Raw genomic sequence first — 17,650 nt, forward strand, 5'->3', positions numbered from 1 at the left:
CCCATGTTGTAGTATATATCAGTACTTTTATGGATGAATAATACTCCATTTTACCGGTATACCCTGTTTTGTTTATCTATTTAATCACTTGACAGATAATTGGATTATTTCTACTTTCCTGGCTGCTATGAACATTCACGTGTAAGTTTTTGTGTGGGTGTGTTTTCATATCTCTTGGCTACACAACTAAAGGTGGAACTGCTGTGTCACATAATAACTCTTTGAGGAACTGCTGGACTGCTTCCCACGGGCTGCACCCTTTCACTTCCCACCAGCAGTGTGTGAGGGGTCCGGTAGATCCGCGTCCTTGCCAACACATTCTTGTCGTCTCTTTTGCTTATGGTCATTCTACTGGGTGTGAAGTGGTATCTCCCTGTGGATTGGATTTGCATTTCCCTCATGACTGAGCATGTTGAACACCTTTCCGTGAACTTCCTGTCCGTTAGTGTATTTCCTTTGGAGAACTATTTATTCCAATCTTTTGCTCATTTTAAAAATTGGATTGTCTTTTTTATTTTTGCGGTTTTAGCATTCTGTACCTGTTCTAGACACTAGACCCTTACTAGAAATAAAGTTTGCAAACGTTTCCTCCCATTCTGAGCTGTCTCTTCACTTTCTCCAGTGTCCTATAAATCATAAAAGTTTTTAAATTTTAATAAAATGCAATTTATGTTTTACTTTGGATACTTAGGCTTTTGATTGTTATAGTTAAGAAACCATGGTCTAATCCAGTCATAAGTATTTACAACTATGTTATATTCTAAGTGTTTCATATTTAGATCTGTTTTATATTAATTTTTTTGCATATGATATAAATTAAGGATCCAAAATTACTCCTTAAAAGACTGTGGCTACCCAGTTGCCCTAGCACTACTTGCTGGAATGACTATTTTCCCCTGAACTGTCTTGGCAGTTTTGCAATACATTATTTGACTTTATTCCATTGATCAATGCGTCTGTCCACATGCCTGTCCTATATAGTCTTGCTTACGGTATCTTCTCAGTACACTTTGAAACCACAGAGTGTGAGTCCTTCAACTTTGTTCTTCTTCAAGATTATTTTGGCTTTGTTGGGCCACCTGAATTTCCATATGAATTTTAAAATTAGCTCGTCAATTTTTGCAAAAAAAATCCCATCTAGCTGGGATTTTTATAGATTGCCTGGAATCTGTAGATCAATTTGGGGATTACTGCCATTTTAGAAATGTTAAGTCTTCCAAGCTGTGAACACGGGATATCTTTCATTTAGATCTTCTTTCAAGAATATTTTGTAGTTTTTAGTGTACAACTCTTGTACTGCCTTTGTAAAATTTATTCCTATTTTATTTTAATGCTATTGTAAATGGAATCTTCATAACTTCAAGATTATTAATTGCTAGTGTATAAACATACAATTGAATTTTGTATCTTTTTTTTTTTTTCCGAAGTGAGAAGCAGGGGGCAGCAGACAGACTCCTGCATGCGCCTGACCAGGATCCACCCGGCACGCCCACCAGGGGGCGATGCTCTGCCCATCTGGGGCGTTGCTCCGCTGCAATGGGAGCCATTCTAGCACCTGAGGCGGAGGCCATGGAACCATCCTCAGCACCCAGGCCAACTTTGCTCCAATGGAGCCTTGGCTGCGGGAGGGTAAGAGAGAGATAGAAAGGAGAGGGGGAGGGGTGCAGAAGCAGATGGGCGCTTCTCCTGTGTGCCCTGGCCAGGAATCGAACCCGGGACTTTCACACGCCAGGCCGAGGTGCTACTGCTGAGCCAACTGGCCAGGGTCGAATTTCGTATCTTGATCTTGTATCCTACAAGTTTATTAATAGGGGTTTTGTGTGTGTATATTGCTTAGGATTTTCTATATATAAGATCATGTCATCTATGAATACAGGTAGTATAACTTCTTTCTTTCTAATCTAATCTTTTTTCTTGCCTATTTGCCTTGGCTATAATCTTCAGCGTAATGTCGAATAAAAGTGGTGAGACTCCTTTTCCTGGTCTTAGGGGAAGAGCTCTCAGTCTTTCAGCACTAAGTATGATGTTACAGCTGTGGGATTTTTGTAGCTGCCCTTTAGAAGGTAAGGGAATTTGCTCCTATTCCTAGTTTTTTAAGTGTTTTTACATCACTAGAGAGTGATGGATTTTATAAAATGTTTTTCTGTGCCTGTTTATTTGATCATGTGGTTTTGTGCATTATTCTAACAATAATGTGGTATGTTACACATTGGTTATTTTCTTATATGTTGAGCCAACCTTGCATTCTGGGGATATGTCCTGCCTCCCCAGTGGCCTCTGTCGGCCCCTGTGGGGAGGGACAAGGTGGAGCATTGTCACGGCTGAATTAATGAATGACCACCTCACCATTATCCATCATTTGTGCTGTGCCTCCTATCTTGGAGGGAGTTTTCACAAACACTCTGTTCTTTATATCAATCTGGGGGCAAACTCTCCCTGTTCCACAGGTAAGTAAACTGAAGTTTGGTCATTCAGCGACTTAAAACGCCTCAGAAAGTGAGAGGCGGTGCCGTAACTTGATGCAGGTCTTTAGCACCTAAATCCTGGACCCCTTGCACTGTATCGCACCTGCCCTCTGAGTCCCATGATCTCAAGGTCCATGGGGGTCCTCCGGCTCCCCACCAAGGGCACAGGTGGGTTTTTGTTTTTTTTTTTTGTATTTTTCTGAAGCTGGAAACGGGGAGAGACAGTCAGACAGACTCTGCATGCGCCCGACCGGGATCCACCCGGCACGCCCACCAGGGGCGACGCTCTGCCCCTCCGGGGGGCCGCTCTGCCGCTACCAGAGCCACTCTAGCGCCTGGGGCAGAGGCCAAGGAGCCATCCCCAGCGCCTGGGCCATCTTTGCTCCAATGGAGCCTTGGCTGCGGGAGGGGAAGAGAGAGACAGAGAGGAAGGAGGGGGTGGGGGTAGAGAAGCAAATGGGCACTTCTCCTATGTGCCCTGGCCGGGATTCGAACCCGGGTCCCCCGCACGCCAGGCCGATGCTCTACCGCTGAGCCAACCGGCCAGGGCCTCGGGCACAGCTGTTGACTCATACTTTTAGCTCATGGCTGGGATCTCAACAGAAAAATCCTCTTGAGAAGGAGAACCATTCAAGTTTTCTTATTCCTTGGAGTGAATGACTTTAGAATCAGTAGTTTTTAGTTATTTTTAATACGTTTTTGTTTTATCCTTAAATTTAGACTTCCCATTAGGTTGGCTGCCTTCTGAGGGGCACGGAGCTCCATGGTTATCTACTCGCTAGACTGCCAGGTTGAAATCCCAGCTCTGTCACGTGCTACCTGTGTGAACGTGGAAAGTATCTCTGCACCTCAGTTTTCCTATCTGTAAAATGGGGATAACAGTCCCTACCTCACAGGGCTCTTGTGAGACTGAAAATGAGCAGCACATGTGACGCCTGGTGCAGAAAAAGCACTAAATTTTAACTATCGTTGATATTAACCACCACTTTAACTTCTACTGACTGAGTACCTACTATTGTCAAGCACCGGGGTAGGTGGTTTTACAAAGACTTGAAGAGGCTCTGAGAGGTAAGCCAAACTGTTCAAGGTCACACAGCTGGGAAGTGGCAGACCCAGGAGTCCAACACTAAGCCTCTTAGTGATACCATCCTGACTTCCGGAGAATGAGTTTCAATCTTGAAAGCGCGAGAGGGGCAAGGAGGGCCCCCACGGGGGCAGATGCGGTCAGGATCATAACAGACTGAACTGCGACGCTGAGGCTGGGAGGGAGGAATAAAAGGGAAGACGTGAGAGAAAACACGAGACCTCAGCGAAGTCGGAGGCAGGCCCTGCTGCGGGCGGACATGAGGAGGTGGGCAGTCAGGGCCGGGCATACAGGACCCAGACCCCAGGAAGAAGGCTGGGAGCCCAGCGCAGAGACCTGCAGAGCTCTTGGGGGCTGTGGGAGGCCTTCCCCGTGGAGGCGGCCCGGGCTTGGTTCACAATGGCACAGTCAGGTAACATGGTTCGGCCTCTGGGACCCTGTTCATACTTCTGCACGGTAAGTCTGGAGGGGGCACGTCAGACCTGCAGGCCAGGATCTCCTAGTCGGCAGAGAGGCGAGGTCCAGGGTGCCCGCAGCTGGTGCCAATCTTAGGGTCCTTAACGCCAGTTCTGTGAGTGTGTCCACAGTCCCCACCTGAGGCTCCACGTCCAACTCTGGGGCTGGATGGAAATGGGTCCCAGTGCTGGAAGGACGTCTGGAGTTGGCGTGCCAACTCCCGCATCCTAAAGATGACCCAAACTCATGGCCAGCTGCGCACCCCACCGAGGGATCTGAAAGCTTCCAGACAAGAGATGTTCAGTCCCCTGTCACTCTCGACGGTGTGTCAGCAGGTCGCCGCTCCATCTCTCCAAGCCCCTAGTCCCCATCTGTGAGGCGGCAGTAACCGCCCGCCTCTCCCACCTCGAGGAACCAGGCTGAAGACGCGCAGACGTGCGGAGCTCACCGCCTGCCTCTGAAGGCCTCACCTGGAATCCGGAGGCTCTGGCGAGCGTGAGGCAGAGGCCGCTGGCCCGAAACACCAGCAGAGCTGAGGACACTGGCAGGCCCTCCATCCCCCGGCAGGCTCTCTGCCGTAAACACGCAGCAGGCTCGCAATGGCAGGGTGGGGCTGCGGGTTCCGGGTATTTGCAAACCACCCAGACCCAGCAGCAGGCCTCCTCACTCCCCCTCTTCCTTCCTGCTGCCCCCCAAATCCCAGAGCGGACATTCCACTCTGCAAAGAGCCCTCTTGCCAAAGTCAACACTGCCACTAGCAGAGGGCAACACTGGGTACCAGCCCTGCCCGAGGCATCTACTCACCAGGGTGTGTGGCTTCCTGAGCCCCCGTTTCCTCATCCAGGAGATGGGGACCACACCAGCCATCCAGCAGGGCTGCGTGCAGATGCTACTGGATGTAAGGTTCTAAGTGCAATGCTGGGGCTGCGGCAGGTGCTTCAGTCTGGCAAGCTATAGCCTCTGACTATGAGACTGAATGTCACATGGGTCCCTTACTGGGTCTGGTCTAAGTTAAGTCACCCATTAAGATTGGTTTTATTGCCTTTTCCCAAGCTGCACTACAACATTAACATGGACAAGCTGAATTGACCTTCAGCAGCTCTAGTCCAACCTCCTCCAGTGTCTGCAGAGGCATCTCCCAGAATCCTTTGCAGCTGATGTTCACGATTCATAATGGGTTCCCCAATCTGAAGAGAAGAATTGAGGTAGGGCCATGCCACCCTTCTGCTGCTTTAATGCATCCCTGTCAAGGCAGGACATCCGTGCCCAGGCAGTGGATGAGTGGGCATCAGACCATCCTAGAGGCCTGTCCAGCAAGCATCCCAGTGTCCAGCTCATGTTGCCACGGGAGTCCAGACAAAGCCGTGGCCGTGGCCTCCTGGTCCCGGCCTCCCAGCTCTACACTGCACTGCGGAGTTCCGGAACTCAGCAGTACTGATGCATCCCAGCTACCCCCTCCCTGGGCTTGGTGTGGTGGCAGTGCCAGCCAGATCAATGGCTGGGCTCTGGAGTCACTGCCGGGGCCTAGATAAGTGCCCTTCCCACGACTGTGTAAGGTACCTACGCCTCTGTATTTCCATTTATCCTGCGCCTAAAGTAGGCCACCTCCTCATCTTCTAATAACGCCGGAGGCGTGTGTCAGAGACACCTACAAGGGGTGCACTGGGTCAGTGCTCGGCCCTTCTTCCCTCGGAACCACACCTAGGGGTCACCCAAGTCATGCTGGCCAGCACAGCTGAGGGCCCGGGATAGACACCGGCCTCTGGGTTGATGGCATCTTCTCTCTCTGGGACTCTGGTATTCCGATGCAACACCAGTGAGCTAAGTTAGGGGGGCTGGAGCTGTCATGCATCAGTCTGGGGCTAGTGGAGGCCACAGTCTGCCATATGGACCAACCGTGAATTTGAGAAAGCCAGTCTGCAGCCAAGGAACAGAACGAGACAGGTACGTACAGAGAAACGAAGAGCCAGGAAGAGTCTCGCCAGCCACTGCGCCCTGAGCCAGTGCCAGGGAAGTCCCAGGGATCCCCAATATACCCTGGTACCCTCGCTGATAAAGAAAAGCCCCCCTCTAGCTCAAGGGAGCTGCGTGGGACCCTGCAGCTGGCGGGTGAAGAGGCTTCAGGACCCAGCCCGTGTCCACTGCGTGGTGGGTCCTGGGCCTCTTCATGTCCTGCCTCCTGCCCGCACCGTGCTGGCCCGGCTGCGAGGCACCCCAGGGTAGATTCTAGGGCAGGTGGCCCACATACCTGGTTCTGTCTGGTTGAGTCTGCCCCTTCTTTGGGCCTCAGTTTCCCAAAGAGATGTCTGGTCTAAAAATTTCTGCGATTTCTTTTAATCCCAGTCTTCAGAGACTGTTGCTAACCCCAAAAAACTCAGAAGAAAATCACTTTCATTTAGATTTAAAAATACAGTACATATATTGAGCCTCCTTCTGCACTATGCTCTATAAGCTGTTTTTATAAATCAATCATAGGCAGCAAGCGGAAACAATCCAAATTTCCATCAATGGATGGAATACTATACAAATAGATAAATACTATATTATTCAGCCCTGCAAAAGAATGAAGCACCGGTACACGCTACCACACGGAGAAAGCCCCTGCTGAGCAGCGGCAGCCCGTCACAAAAGGCCGTACGCTGAGTGATTCCAGTTATAGGAAATATCCACAATAGGTAAATCCAAAGAGACCAGAAGTAGTTCGGTGGTAGCCAGCAGATGGGGTGGGAGGGCTGAGAGTAATTGCTGATGAGTAGAGGACTTTTCAGGGGCGAAAAATGCTATCAAGTTGGTTGTGGTGAGGGTGACACAACTCTGTGAATGTACAACTTTGTGATAACCCCTCAAGTGTGTAAAGGTGTGACTATTATGGTAAGTGGATTGTATCTCAAAAAAGCTGTTATATTAAACAATAAAATCATTCCGCCAGCATTTGTTCTAATTGGGCTATGACCTGGCACCCCAGTGATTGATTCACACGAGGTGGCTCTGAAACCCTGACCTTGACTTATGAGACAATTTACCAACCGCGCAATTTCTCTGAAGGCTCATTTCCAGCACACAGTGCTGAGTGTCTCTGGGGGCGGGGACAGGCAGGAGCCGGGTATGGAGTTTCCCATGTAAATGAGCCGGCGGCACCTGCAGTGTCTACCGCCTCCCGGGATGTGCTGAGGGGCTAAAGGCAAGGACCAGGCACCTGGAGATTCCCAGCGTTCTGTCTGGGCAGTACCCCTTACTGGGTTTACAGACACGACACAGACCTCTCCTCCCAGCCACGCGCTTTGGGGAACTGAGGAAGGCAGGGGCGGGGTGAGGAGGAGGAGAAGCCCTGTGAGTTCCAGAAAGCTTACTGAGTTATTTTGTAATAAAGAAGTGAAGATTTAGGGATGCCATCCAAGGCCTGATGAGAGCAGGTTAGGTCCCAAGGGCTCCTAATTCAACCAGCATCCACTGGTTGGTGACAGTGTTGTCCCCCTAGCACATCTGGGGTCAGAATGTCAGTGAGCAAATCTCAACTCTGCTCCCTCTTCCTGTGTGAGTGTGACCCTCTGTGTGCCTGAGTTTTTTTCTCCTGGGAAACGGGGGTAATAATATACTGCTCACAAAAAATTGGGGGATATTGGCCTGACCTGTGGTGGCGCAGTGGATAAAGCGTCAACCTGGAAATGCTGAGGTTGCCGGTTCAAAACCCTGGGCTTGCCTGGTCAAGGCACATATGGGAGTTGATGCTTCCTGCTCCTCCCCCCTTCTCTCTCTCTCTCTCTCTCACTCTCTCTCCCTTCTCTATAATGAATAAATAAAAAAAATCTTAAAAAAAAAAACAATAAAAAAAAAAAAATTGGGGGATATGTCAAAATGAATACGAAGCGATAAAAAAAAGCATTTGATTTTTTTTTTTATTAAACAAGAACATCAGAAAAGCAAATGACAAGTCAAAGAAAGCTATTCGATTATGCAAATGAGATGCAAAACCAACTTTTACTTCATTGGTGAGAATGCACTGTACAAAAGGCTGAAAGTCCTGGAGCATCTGCGTGTCCCTGATCCCCTCATTTTTGTGAGCAGTGTAACAGTACCCACCTTCCAGGCTGTCGTGAGAACTCAGTGAGTTACTGCCTGTAAAACACCCGCCTGGCCCGGAGTAAGTTCTCAGTTTTCTCTCCGGTTCGTGTTCAAGAACCTCCAGGGGCCTGAACTTCTCTAAGACACACACTCACCCCAGACTCTCCACCAAAGTGGGCTGAACTACTATATATTGGAGGGCCAGCGTACTTATATATCTAAGGCCATTCACCCCGTAAGTGACCACTGTGAGGCTTGTGGTCTGGGACTCGGCTCCCGACTGGCCCAGCTCAGAGTAGAAGAAAGGCTCCCCACATGACGGCCGTGTGACTCAGGAAATCTCATAGCCTCTGCGAGCCTCAGTTTCCCCCCGTAGAGCAGGGATGAGGATAATGCCTCCCTCACGGACAGCTGCGAGGGTTAAACAACAGTGCACCTACGAGCCACAGCCACACAACCCTGTCTGTTCCCACCCCTGCTTCTCCTGTCCAGGAGGGGAAGAGGAGAGGAAGGGACTTGCGGTTTCCAAGGGCAACACCTGGAAACACATCCGCAGGGACACAAAGGGAACTTTCAGCAGGGACAAACACTGGGCAGAAGTTTGCCGCCCTTGGCTCCCTCTGAGCCCGGGGGAATGTCCTGGAGGCTCAGCTTGAGGAGGAAGGTGGGCCAACTGCAACAGGAAGTGCTGCCAGTCAGGGCAGAGCTCCCTGCAGAAGGGCTCACGGGCACAGGGAATCTGGGAGCCATCTGCTTCCAGCCCTTGCAGGATAGCAGCATTCTAAGAACCCTACTCCAGGAAGTGATCCGCCCGGGGTCCCTTCAGGAAGCTAGATCTGATTTCCCACAGCCACTTCTCTGAGAAGCACCGGATCCTGGGGCACGGGGAGGAGGCGCTGGCCCCGGGTCCACCCCACCCAACCCCACAAGGCTCACGGTTTCATTCAGGGAAGTGCAGGTGAGTGGTCATTGCACGTGGCCACCTCACCTTACAGAACGCTAGCTGCATGTCCCTTTGCTGGTTTCCTGTAGGGCCCTGGGCAGTGGGCAGCCTCTTGCCCAGGATTCAGGGGAAGTGGAGAGTGGACGGTGACAGCCAAGGCCCTGTCAGGCTGCACACCTGTAACACGAGGACTCTGCCACCCACCTCGCAGGGCTGGAGATCGGGAGGCACAGAATGGTAGCTCCTCCTCCGTCCCACCCCAGGGCAAGCTCGGCTGACTCCTGGACCACGGCTGCAGCCACAGGTGGCCCTCCCTGGTGTTCGGTCTCCAGGTGCTGAGGAACTGAAATCCCTTTTGTGGTCACAGTGCACCTGGCCACACGTGGACTTGAGAGAGGAGCTGTGCTGTGATGTGATGACTAGGGCTGTGCGGGGTGCCCGGGGCTGTGGGGGTGCCCGGGGCTGTGGGGGTGCCCGGGGTTGTGTGGGTGCTGGGGCTGTGGGGCGTGCCCAGGCAGTGTGGGGTGCCCGGGGCTGTGCAGGGTGCCCGGGGTTGTGAGGCATGCCCGGGGAGTGTGGGGTGCCCGGGGTTGTGGGGCATGCCCAGGCTGTGCGGGGTGCCCGGGGCTGTGCGGGGTGCCCGGGGCTGTGCGGGGTGCCCGGGGCTGTGCAGGGTGCCCGGGGAGTGTGGGGTGCCCGGGGTTGTGGGGCATGCCCAGGCTGTGCAGGGTGCCCGGGGCTGTGGGGGGCTTTGTGGGGTGCCCGGGGCTGGGGAGGTACCGGGGTTGGTGTGGGGTGCCTGGGGCAGTGGGGTTGCCCAAGACTGTGTGGGGTGCCCGGGGCTGTGCTGGGTGCCCGGGGCTGTGCAGGGTGCCCGGGGAGTGTGGGGTGCCCGGGGCTGTGCAGGGTGCCCAGGCTGTGCAGGGTGCCCAGGCTGTGCTGGGTGCCCAGGCTGTGCGGGGTGCCCGGGGCTGTGCGGGGTGCTCAGGCTATGAGGGGTGCCCAGGCTGTGCAGGGTGCCCGGGGCTGTGGGGTGTGCCCGGGGCTATGCTGGGTGCCCGGGCTGTCCAGGGTGCCCGGGGCTGTTCAGGGTGCCCGGGGCTGTGGCCCTCTTATGAACACAGAAGTTAAGGCACGTGAGTGGGGGGCAGACCCACCCTGGGATCCTGCTCGGCAGAGATTCCTCTCTTGGTGTGTCCGAACAGGTCATCTCATGTAGGTTCCTGGCACTGGGAGAGGATCATCCCCTTTCTCTCAGTGTCCCGGACCCAGAGACCCAGCTCCTGCCCAGGACAGTGTGACCGTTAGCCCACCAGACAAGGTGGCAGAGCACGACCTTTGCTCCCCAGAGTGTCCCAGCGGGCACGCTGATGTGCCGGGCTGTGTCAGCTGGGCCGAGACTCAGGTCCCCTCACTCAGCCTTCGGGTCCGCAGAGGGGTGTCTCGGGAGGCCCCGACCGCTGTGCCGGGCCCCTCTGCAACCTTAGTGAGGAGACGAATGTCCCTTTCTGGGTCCGCCCTTCATGTGAAAGGCTGGAGGGGCACTCCTCGCCTGGCCAGGCTCCGGGAACACCCAGGGCTTTGAAAATGCTGGCTCCCAGGCCCCATTCCTGGCTATCGATTTTGATTTTGGAACTGGGTCCCAAATTTCGGGAGGAGCTCCTGGGTGGCTCTGATCGGTATGCCCTGGAGACTCGAACCCAGAAACTCCGAGGCAGCTCTGCGATCCCAAACAGAGCCTCTGTTTGCAAGATGAAGCACGTGGCGGGGCTGTGGGCAGGAGCATCCTGCCGGAGCCCACGGCCTCGCCCAAGGGCCCCACGGGCCGGAACTCACCAGGCACGGAGAAGGGCGACAGGAAGGCAGCCTCAACCGGCTCTGGCTCTGGGGGCGGCGGGGGCCCGGGCTGCGGCGCCTGCTCCCGCGGGCAGTGCTCTGGGTTTTCCATGGCAACATTCCCGTTTTTGATATTTTCGTGCCTCCCGTTTTGAAGTGGCTTTCTGTTCACACCATTCGCTGAGTTGATCAGTCTCTGCCTCTGTGTGGGCGGGGACAAGACAGACAACAAGATGGGTGACAGGGTCACCCTGTTCCTTGACATGCACACGGCCCTCAAAGGTTTCTAGAACACAGCCCTGGAGATGGGTTTACCTGTGAATGACCCAGGGACCTCAGAACCCATCTACGGTTTGCTCATTTCCTTTTGGACCGGTACTAGCAAGCCTTTGGGGACCGGTCAGAGGCCTGCTGGCCTCTCCTCAGTGCCAACTTTCAACCCAGCCCACGACACTGGAGGACAGTGCCTGCTCTGGCTCCTCCAATGGACATTCATAAGCCACCTGAAGACAGTCACAGGGGAGACCTTGCATTTTTTAAAAATGTTTTTAATTTGTTGATTTGAAAGAGAAAATGAGAGACAACGAAAGAAAGAAAGAAACATCGATTTGTTGTTCCACTTATTTATGCATTTTCTGGTTTATTCTTATAGGTGCCCTGACCAGAGATCTAATCCACAACCTTGGTGTATCTGGCTGACACCTTAACCAACTGAGCTAACCAGCCAGGGCATGGTTTTTTAAATTAAAAATTAATTTAAGTATGCCATGCAAAAAGTGACCTTATATTAAGTGTATGGCTCCGTGATGTTTTACATCAAGATGTCAAACATTTCTAGCCTCTCATAAGACTCCTTCGGACACTTCCTTAGTCTATGGGCCCCTCTCTCCAGAGGTAACCCAGGTAACCACTATTCTGACTTTTACAAACAGCAGGTAGTATTTCCTGAACTTACACTTCATATAAATGAGTTCAAATCATATGTAGTATTTTAAGTCTGGCTCCTTTCAATGGACCTAACATCCATGTTGCTGCATCCATAGGAGTCATCCATCTTGTTACATAACTCAGTAGTCGGCTTTTTGTGGCTGTATAGCAGTGGTCCCCAACCCCCGGGCCGCGGATCGATACCGGTCTGTGGGCCATTTGGTACCGGTCCGCAGAGAAAGAATAAATAACTTACTTTATTTGTTTTATTTATATTTAAGTCTAAACGATGTTTTATTTTTTAAAAATGACCAGATTCCCTCTGTTACATCCGTCTAAGATTCACTCTTGACGCTTGTCTCGGTCACGTGATACATTTATCCGTCCCACCCTAAAGGCCGGTCCGTGAAAATATTTTCTGACATTAAATCGGTCCGTGGCCCAAAAAAGGTTGGGGACCACTGCTGTATAGTATTCCTTTGCATGAATAACCTGCAATGTGTCCTTTGCCTGCTGATGGGCATTTGGGTTGTTTTCCCTTTTTGGTTATTATAGAGAATGCTGGGCCCTGGCTGGTTGGCTCAGTGGTAGAGTGTTGGCCTGGCATGCAGGAGTCCTGGGTTCGATTCCTGGTCAGGGCACACAGGAGAAGTGCCCATCTGCTTCTCTACCTCTCCCCCTTTCACTTCTCTCTCTCTCTTCTCCTCCTGCAGCCATGGCTCAATTGGAGCAAGCTGACCTTGGGCACTGAGGATGGCTCCATGGTCTCCACCTCAGGCGCTAAGAAGAGCTCAGTTGATGAGCAACAGAGCAGTGCCCCAGATGGGCAGAGCATCACCCCCTAGTGGGCTTGCTGGGTGGATCCCAGTCAGGGTTCATGCAGAAGTCAGTTTCTCTGCCTCCCCTCCTTTCACTGAATAAAAATAAAATAAAATAAAGAATGCTGCTATGAGCATTGTGTATGCGTACTTTTCTGGACAGAGGCACTCTTTTCTCTTGGTTAATCAGGAGTGGAATTGCTAGGTCATAAGGTAGGTGCACGTTGAACTATTTTACATTTGTATCAGCAAGGGATTAGAATTTTAGTTGCTTTCCATCCTTGTCAACACTTGATATTGTCAGTCCTTCTAGTTTTAGCCATCCTGGTGGGTATGTGGTGTTGTCTGATCATGGTTTAATTTGTATTTCCCTGATCACTAACAACGTTGAACATCTTACCAGGTTACTGGCCATGTGGATAGCTTCTGCTGTCCAAGTCTTTAGCTGCGTTCAGTGAGTGTGCTCTGAACCTCAACCCCTTCCCTCCCCCAGCTCGTTCTAGCTACTGACGAAGGCTTGAAGGCTGGCCCTTTCCACCCAAGCAGAAGTTGACCTTCCTCTCCAAGTCTGTGGGTTTCTACTAAGCTAGGAAAAGGAAGAGGACATATTTCAAGAAGTCAGCAGGTTTCCATTTTTCCAAGAATCTGCTTGTCTTTGCACAGCTCACCTTTGTCTACTTCTCGTAACAAATATTTACAGATCAGCTTTAGGCCTTATGGGTAATGATGGTCACATGATAGATACATATCCCTCTCAAGTACTTCAGCAGAAGACCAAGAGTCAGTAAACCTGTCCAAGGCAATTTTCTGTAATAGTGTGCCCAGCACTTAACCTTGTGCTTATTAGAAGTAAAAAAAAAGAAAAAGTTATTATTACTCAAAGTAGAAGCATGTTATTCCTCTAAAAGAAAGAGGAACTGACCAGTTAACTGTCTTCATGTCAGTTTTAGGTGGGGGAGCCTAGGGTAGAGAGGAAATCTAAAAAAAACATTTTCTTACATTTACCCCACCAAGAGAGCAAAGTGATCTATGCTTGAGACTCAGGCATGTAGGCATAATATTTTGCTACCCAAGAAGTGTTAAATAACAAGTCCTACTTGCAAGGAAATAATAAACCAGCTGTGCAAAGACAGAATTGCAAGGTGGGGGGCATTACTTAATGGCAAAAGGAATGGTAACAGTGCGAGGGGGTCATAGTTCTAGCTTAATAGCAATAAAGAGAAGATTGTATCTGGGAAAAAATATCTAAAGCTATCTGGGGTTGTATTAAGAGAGGTATAGAGGCCCTGGCCGGTTGGCTTAGTGGTAGAGCGTCGGCCTGGCGTGCGGGGGACCCGGGTTTGATTCCCGGCCAGGGCACATAGGAGAAGCGCCCATCTGATTCTTCACCCCCCCCTCCTTCCTCTCTGTCTCTCTCTTCCTCTCCCGCAGCTAAGGCTCCATTGGAGCAAAGATGGCCCGGGCGCTGGGGATGGCTCCTTGGCCTCTGCCCCAGGCACTAGAGTGGCTCTGGTCTTGGCAGAGCGATGCCCCCTGGTGGGCAGAGCATCGCCCCTGGTGGGCGTGCCGAGTGGATCCTGGTCAGGCGCATGCGGGAGTCTGTCTGACTGTCTCTCCCCATTTCCAGCTTCAGAAAAATACAAAAAAAAAAAAAACGAAAAAAAAAAGAGAGAGGTATAGATTATACCACAATGGAGGTGCAGGGTCCACATGCTGAGAGAGACAAATCAGAAAGTTTCCATAGGAGAGTTACTAGATGGTGGCGACTGGAACCCTGACACATTGGATGAGTGGGAGGTTCCAAGGATGTTTAGGTTCAAGGAGACAATCAGGAGTGGCAACTTCTGCCTCATGTTCAAAGGGCTGCCACATGTTGAGGCAATAACAACCAACTCACGCGGGGGCTGGATATTACACGGGAAAAGATGTAGAAGGAAGGGTAGGGGAAGTGAAGGAGACTGCTCCCTAAGAATCTATCTGTCTAGTCTCAGATTGGGGTTAGAATTCCTGTTCTGCCCTCTTTCTTCAACTCTCTGATAGATCAACTGGAGATAGCATCATCTTCCCAGAAAGTCGTCAAGAGGATTATATATATGTATATGTCTATATACACACATACATATATACTATATATACTATATACATATGTATACTTTATATATAATATATATATTTTAAATACACCTATTTCTTTAGATATAGATATATATGTATATATACATATACTTTAAATATATCTATAGATATAGATATGTTTACCTATAACACAGGTAAAACATCTAGCATCTGTACTGCACACAGTAGGTGCTCAGAAAATTACAGCTAGTTATACCAGCTCAAAGTGACTGGCATCCAGGTGTGAGCGAGGAGGAGAGCCCTGTGAGAGAACGCAGCTGGGTGGCCAGGTGAGACGGGCTCACAGGATGGAGAGTAAATGAGGGAAGTGAAATTCTGGTTCCTATGACAACTCATCCTTGTGGTTGTGAGTGAGGACAGTCACATCAGGTAGGGTGTAATCTCGGAGTGAAGGAAAAACAGAGCCCTCCTCCCATACCCCTCACACCCCCCTCACCAAGCACCCCCCCAGATCCTCTCTGATGACAAACAAGTAAGGACATCCATCCCACTGGCACTTGTACTGTGGAGTAATTTTAGCATCGCCAACTTCTCTGTAACACCGAGGAATTAAAAGGCCCGAAGAGAAAACGAGACCAGATGGTCTTAAGAAACAACCTTGAAACTGGGCACCTGGGGGTTTATTCTTCCCGTTCCCATTCCATGGTGACTTTTCCCGAAGACGGCTCAGCCTCCAGGCATCACCTTCCAGCGCAGGTCAGGAAATTCTTAGAACTGGAAGCATCCCGCCCAACACGCTCAGACAGAGAAACTGAGGCCCGGAAGACTGAGTTAATGACTAATGTGAGATGAAAACTCAGAATTTCCCCCCCCCCCCAATCCCAACACAGTGGAAAACCAGGTCTGCCCAGCAGCTTAAAGCTTCCAGAGGCATGAAAACTAGCCTGTCACCAGCTAATCAAAGGCCCCGTCATTTTATTTCCCTGGTTGTATGTGCCATGAAAATATACTATAAACCCAAATCCCCAAGTCCTTAAGAGTTGTTCACACCTCCCTCCTGCCCCCAAAGTCAGTGAGTACAACTGTCAATAACGTTCATAAAAAGTGGCCAGGATTCAGTACAATTTCATTGTTTTAAATTTTACCGATCTGGACCAAACAAAATGATTCAGAATAATTCAAAGCTTGCAATGTTTCCTTTTCTTAACACCTCTTCCACAGAGAGGGCACATCAGGTATGAAACTGAAGTAAAAACTTTCAAAACACAGAAACTCTATGCACTGTACAATTCCATTCTTACATATAATCGATGTTCTAACTAAGAACTTAAAACTGCAATATACGGCGAAGACTGGAGAAGCTGGTAAGCAAGGGGTCTGTGGGCTTTGAGTTTTGCTGTACTGTCTGCGCGTTAAAGAATGTCAAACTTGACACACGGTTTTCAAACGAAAGAGACAAGACACAGAATCCAAACCAGACCACGAGGGTATAAAGTGAAAAGACATCCCCGGAGAGGTGACTGCCATTTACCAGAGCGTCTCAGTTGTTCTAGCCATTGAGAACAGGTGTGCACTCGTCTTTTCTGCCCCTAGATAATATTTTAAAGAAACAGCCCATACATACTCCAGACAGGTCTCTCTCCAATTAGTTCTGCTCTCGTGCCCGACAAAATACTCAGTGAAACATCTCGGCGTGGTGTCTGATGGCTGCCTGCCCTGAAATCGCTCCCGACGGGATCACCGACTACGTGGGGTGGTGTCTGGGTTGCCTCCCTAACACAGGAGCGGTGCCGAACGCCAGCCTGCCCGAGGACGCTCTCTATGCCGGGCCAGCACCAGGACTCTGCCGGGCCAGCACCAGGAAACTTCCTGACAAGCCAGGGCCTGCTCCACGTAGCAGAACCCACCGAAGGCCACCTGCTCCCACGGTCCGTGAAGCCAACGTACCTCGTTGATGATGATCCTGCTAGCCATCCGCAGTCGGGTCCTGGGCCCAAACTTATTGGTGATCATGATACGCAAGCCGGCCTCCGGGAAACTGAACTTGGGAGGGCTGGAGCTCATGACCTCGTCCACCATCACCACCGGGTTTTTGCTGTACTGTGGCTCCTCCTTCACTGTAGTGAGCACAATGTCGTGATGAATGCCGAGGTCCCTCCCCCCGGGGGGCCACACCTAAGGTCGGGGGCAAGGGACTGTGGGCCTGCGCTGCCGACTTCTCCGGGCCAGGTTTTGTTAGCTGGCGGCCACGTGGGAGCCTGGCTTCAGCTCCTCCCACTGGTCAAGGGGCCGTGGCTCTAAACCACCCCGTGGTCCCCCCATTATAGGCCTACTCACGGGCACCCCTCCATACCTAGCCCCCTGCCAATGCATGCCCCTTCTCTCCTGGGGCCCGGTCTCGGCCAACTGCAAGGGTCTTTCACTCCCCCTCTAAGCCTCACTGGGCAGCCCGCCTGCCACTGTGAAGGGACTTTGTTTCCTCCTGATTACAGAGGCTCCCAGGGCCCCCTTGGAATGGAAAATGCTGGAAAGCACCAGGGAGCACTGGCTCTAAACGTCTCACGAGGCCACCTGCTCTGTCACGAGGCCACCTGTCTCTGTCACGAGGCCACCTGCTCTGTCACGAGGCCACCTGCTCTGTCACGAGGGACCAGCTGCTCCCAACACGGAGGGATGCTTCTACCCTCCTCCGTGTGGCAGGCGGTGAGGGCAACAGCTGGGCTCACCGGGCCCCGCCCGGACGAGGCACCTGCGAGCCAGGAGGGGGCTGCCTGCTGAGGGTGCACAGGGAGCTGCTGGCTGAGCCCAGCGTCTCTGATAAACCTGGCCCCTCCTGCAGGGAGGCCGCCACCTTTGACCCTATGTTTCCATAATGAGGCAAAGAACAGATCTCCCCAGGTCCCAGGCTCTTCCCTGCCACCTTTCCAAGCACGCACAGGGCTGGAGTCCTGGGGGTCTGACCTCTGACCCCAGAGCCCTGCCC

General features: G+C 51.5%; 1 protein-coding gene across 4 annotated transcripts in view; it reads right to left on the reverse strand.

Moving 5' to 3' along the window:
• SLC24A4 (solute carrier family 24 member 4) overlaps positions 1-17,650 on the reverse strand; it is a 151,996-nt gene that overhangs the window by 19,929 nt on the left and 114,417 nt on the right. For all 4 annotated transcript variants that reach the window (XM_066343786.1, XM_066343785.1, XM_066343787.1 and 1 more), the window contains 2 exons: positions 16,615-16,784; positions 10,847-11,048 (listed from right to left, as the gene is read on the reverse strand). In XM_066343786.1, the coding sequence (XP_066199883.1) occupies positions 10,847-11,048; positions 16,615-16,784 (372 nt within the window). The remainder of the gene's footprint in view (positions 1-10,846; positions 11,049-16,614; positions 16,785-17,650) is intronic.

The sequence above is a fragment of the Saccopteryx leptura genome, chromosome 6, assembly GCF_036850995.1.
Source record: "Saccopteryx leptura isolate mSacLep1 chromosome 6, mSacLep1_pri_phased_curated, whole genome shotgun sequence".
Lineage (NCBI taxonomy): Eukaryota > Metazoa > Chordata > Mammalia > Chiroptera > Emballonuridae > Saccopteryx > Saccopteryx leptura.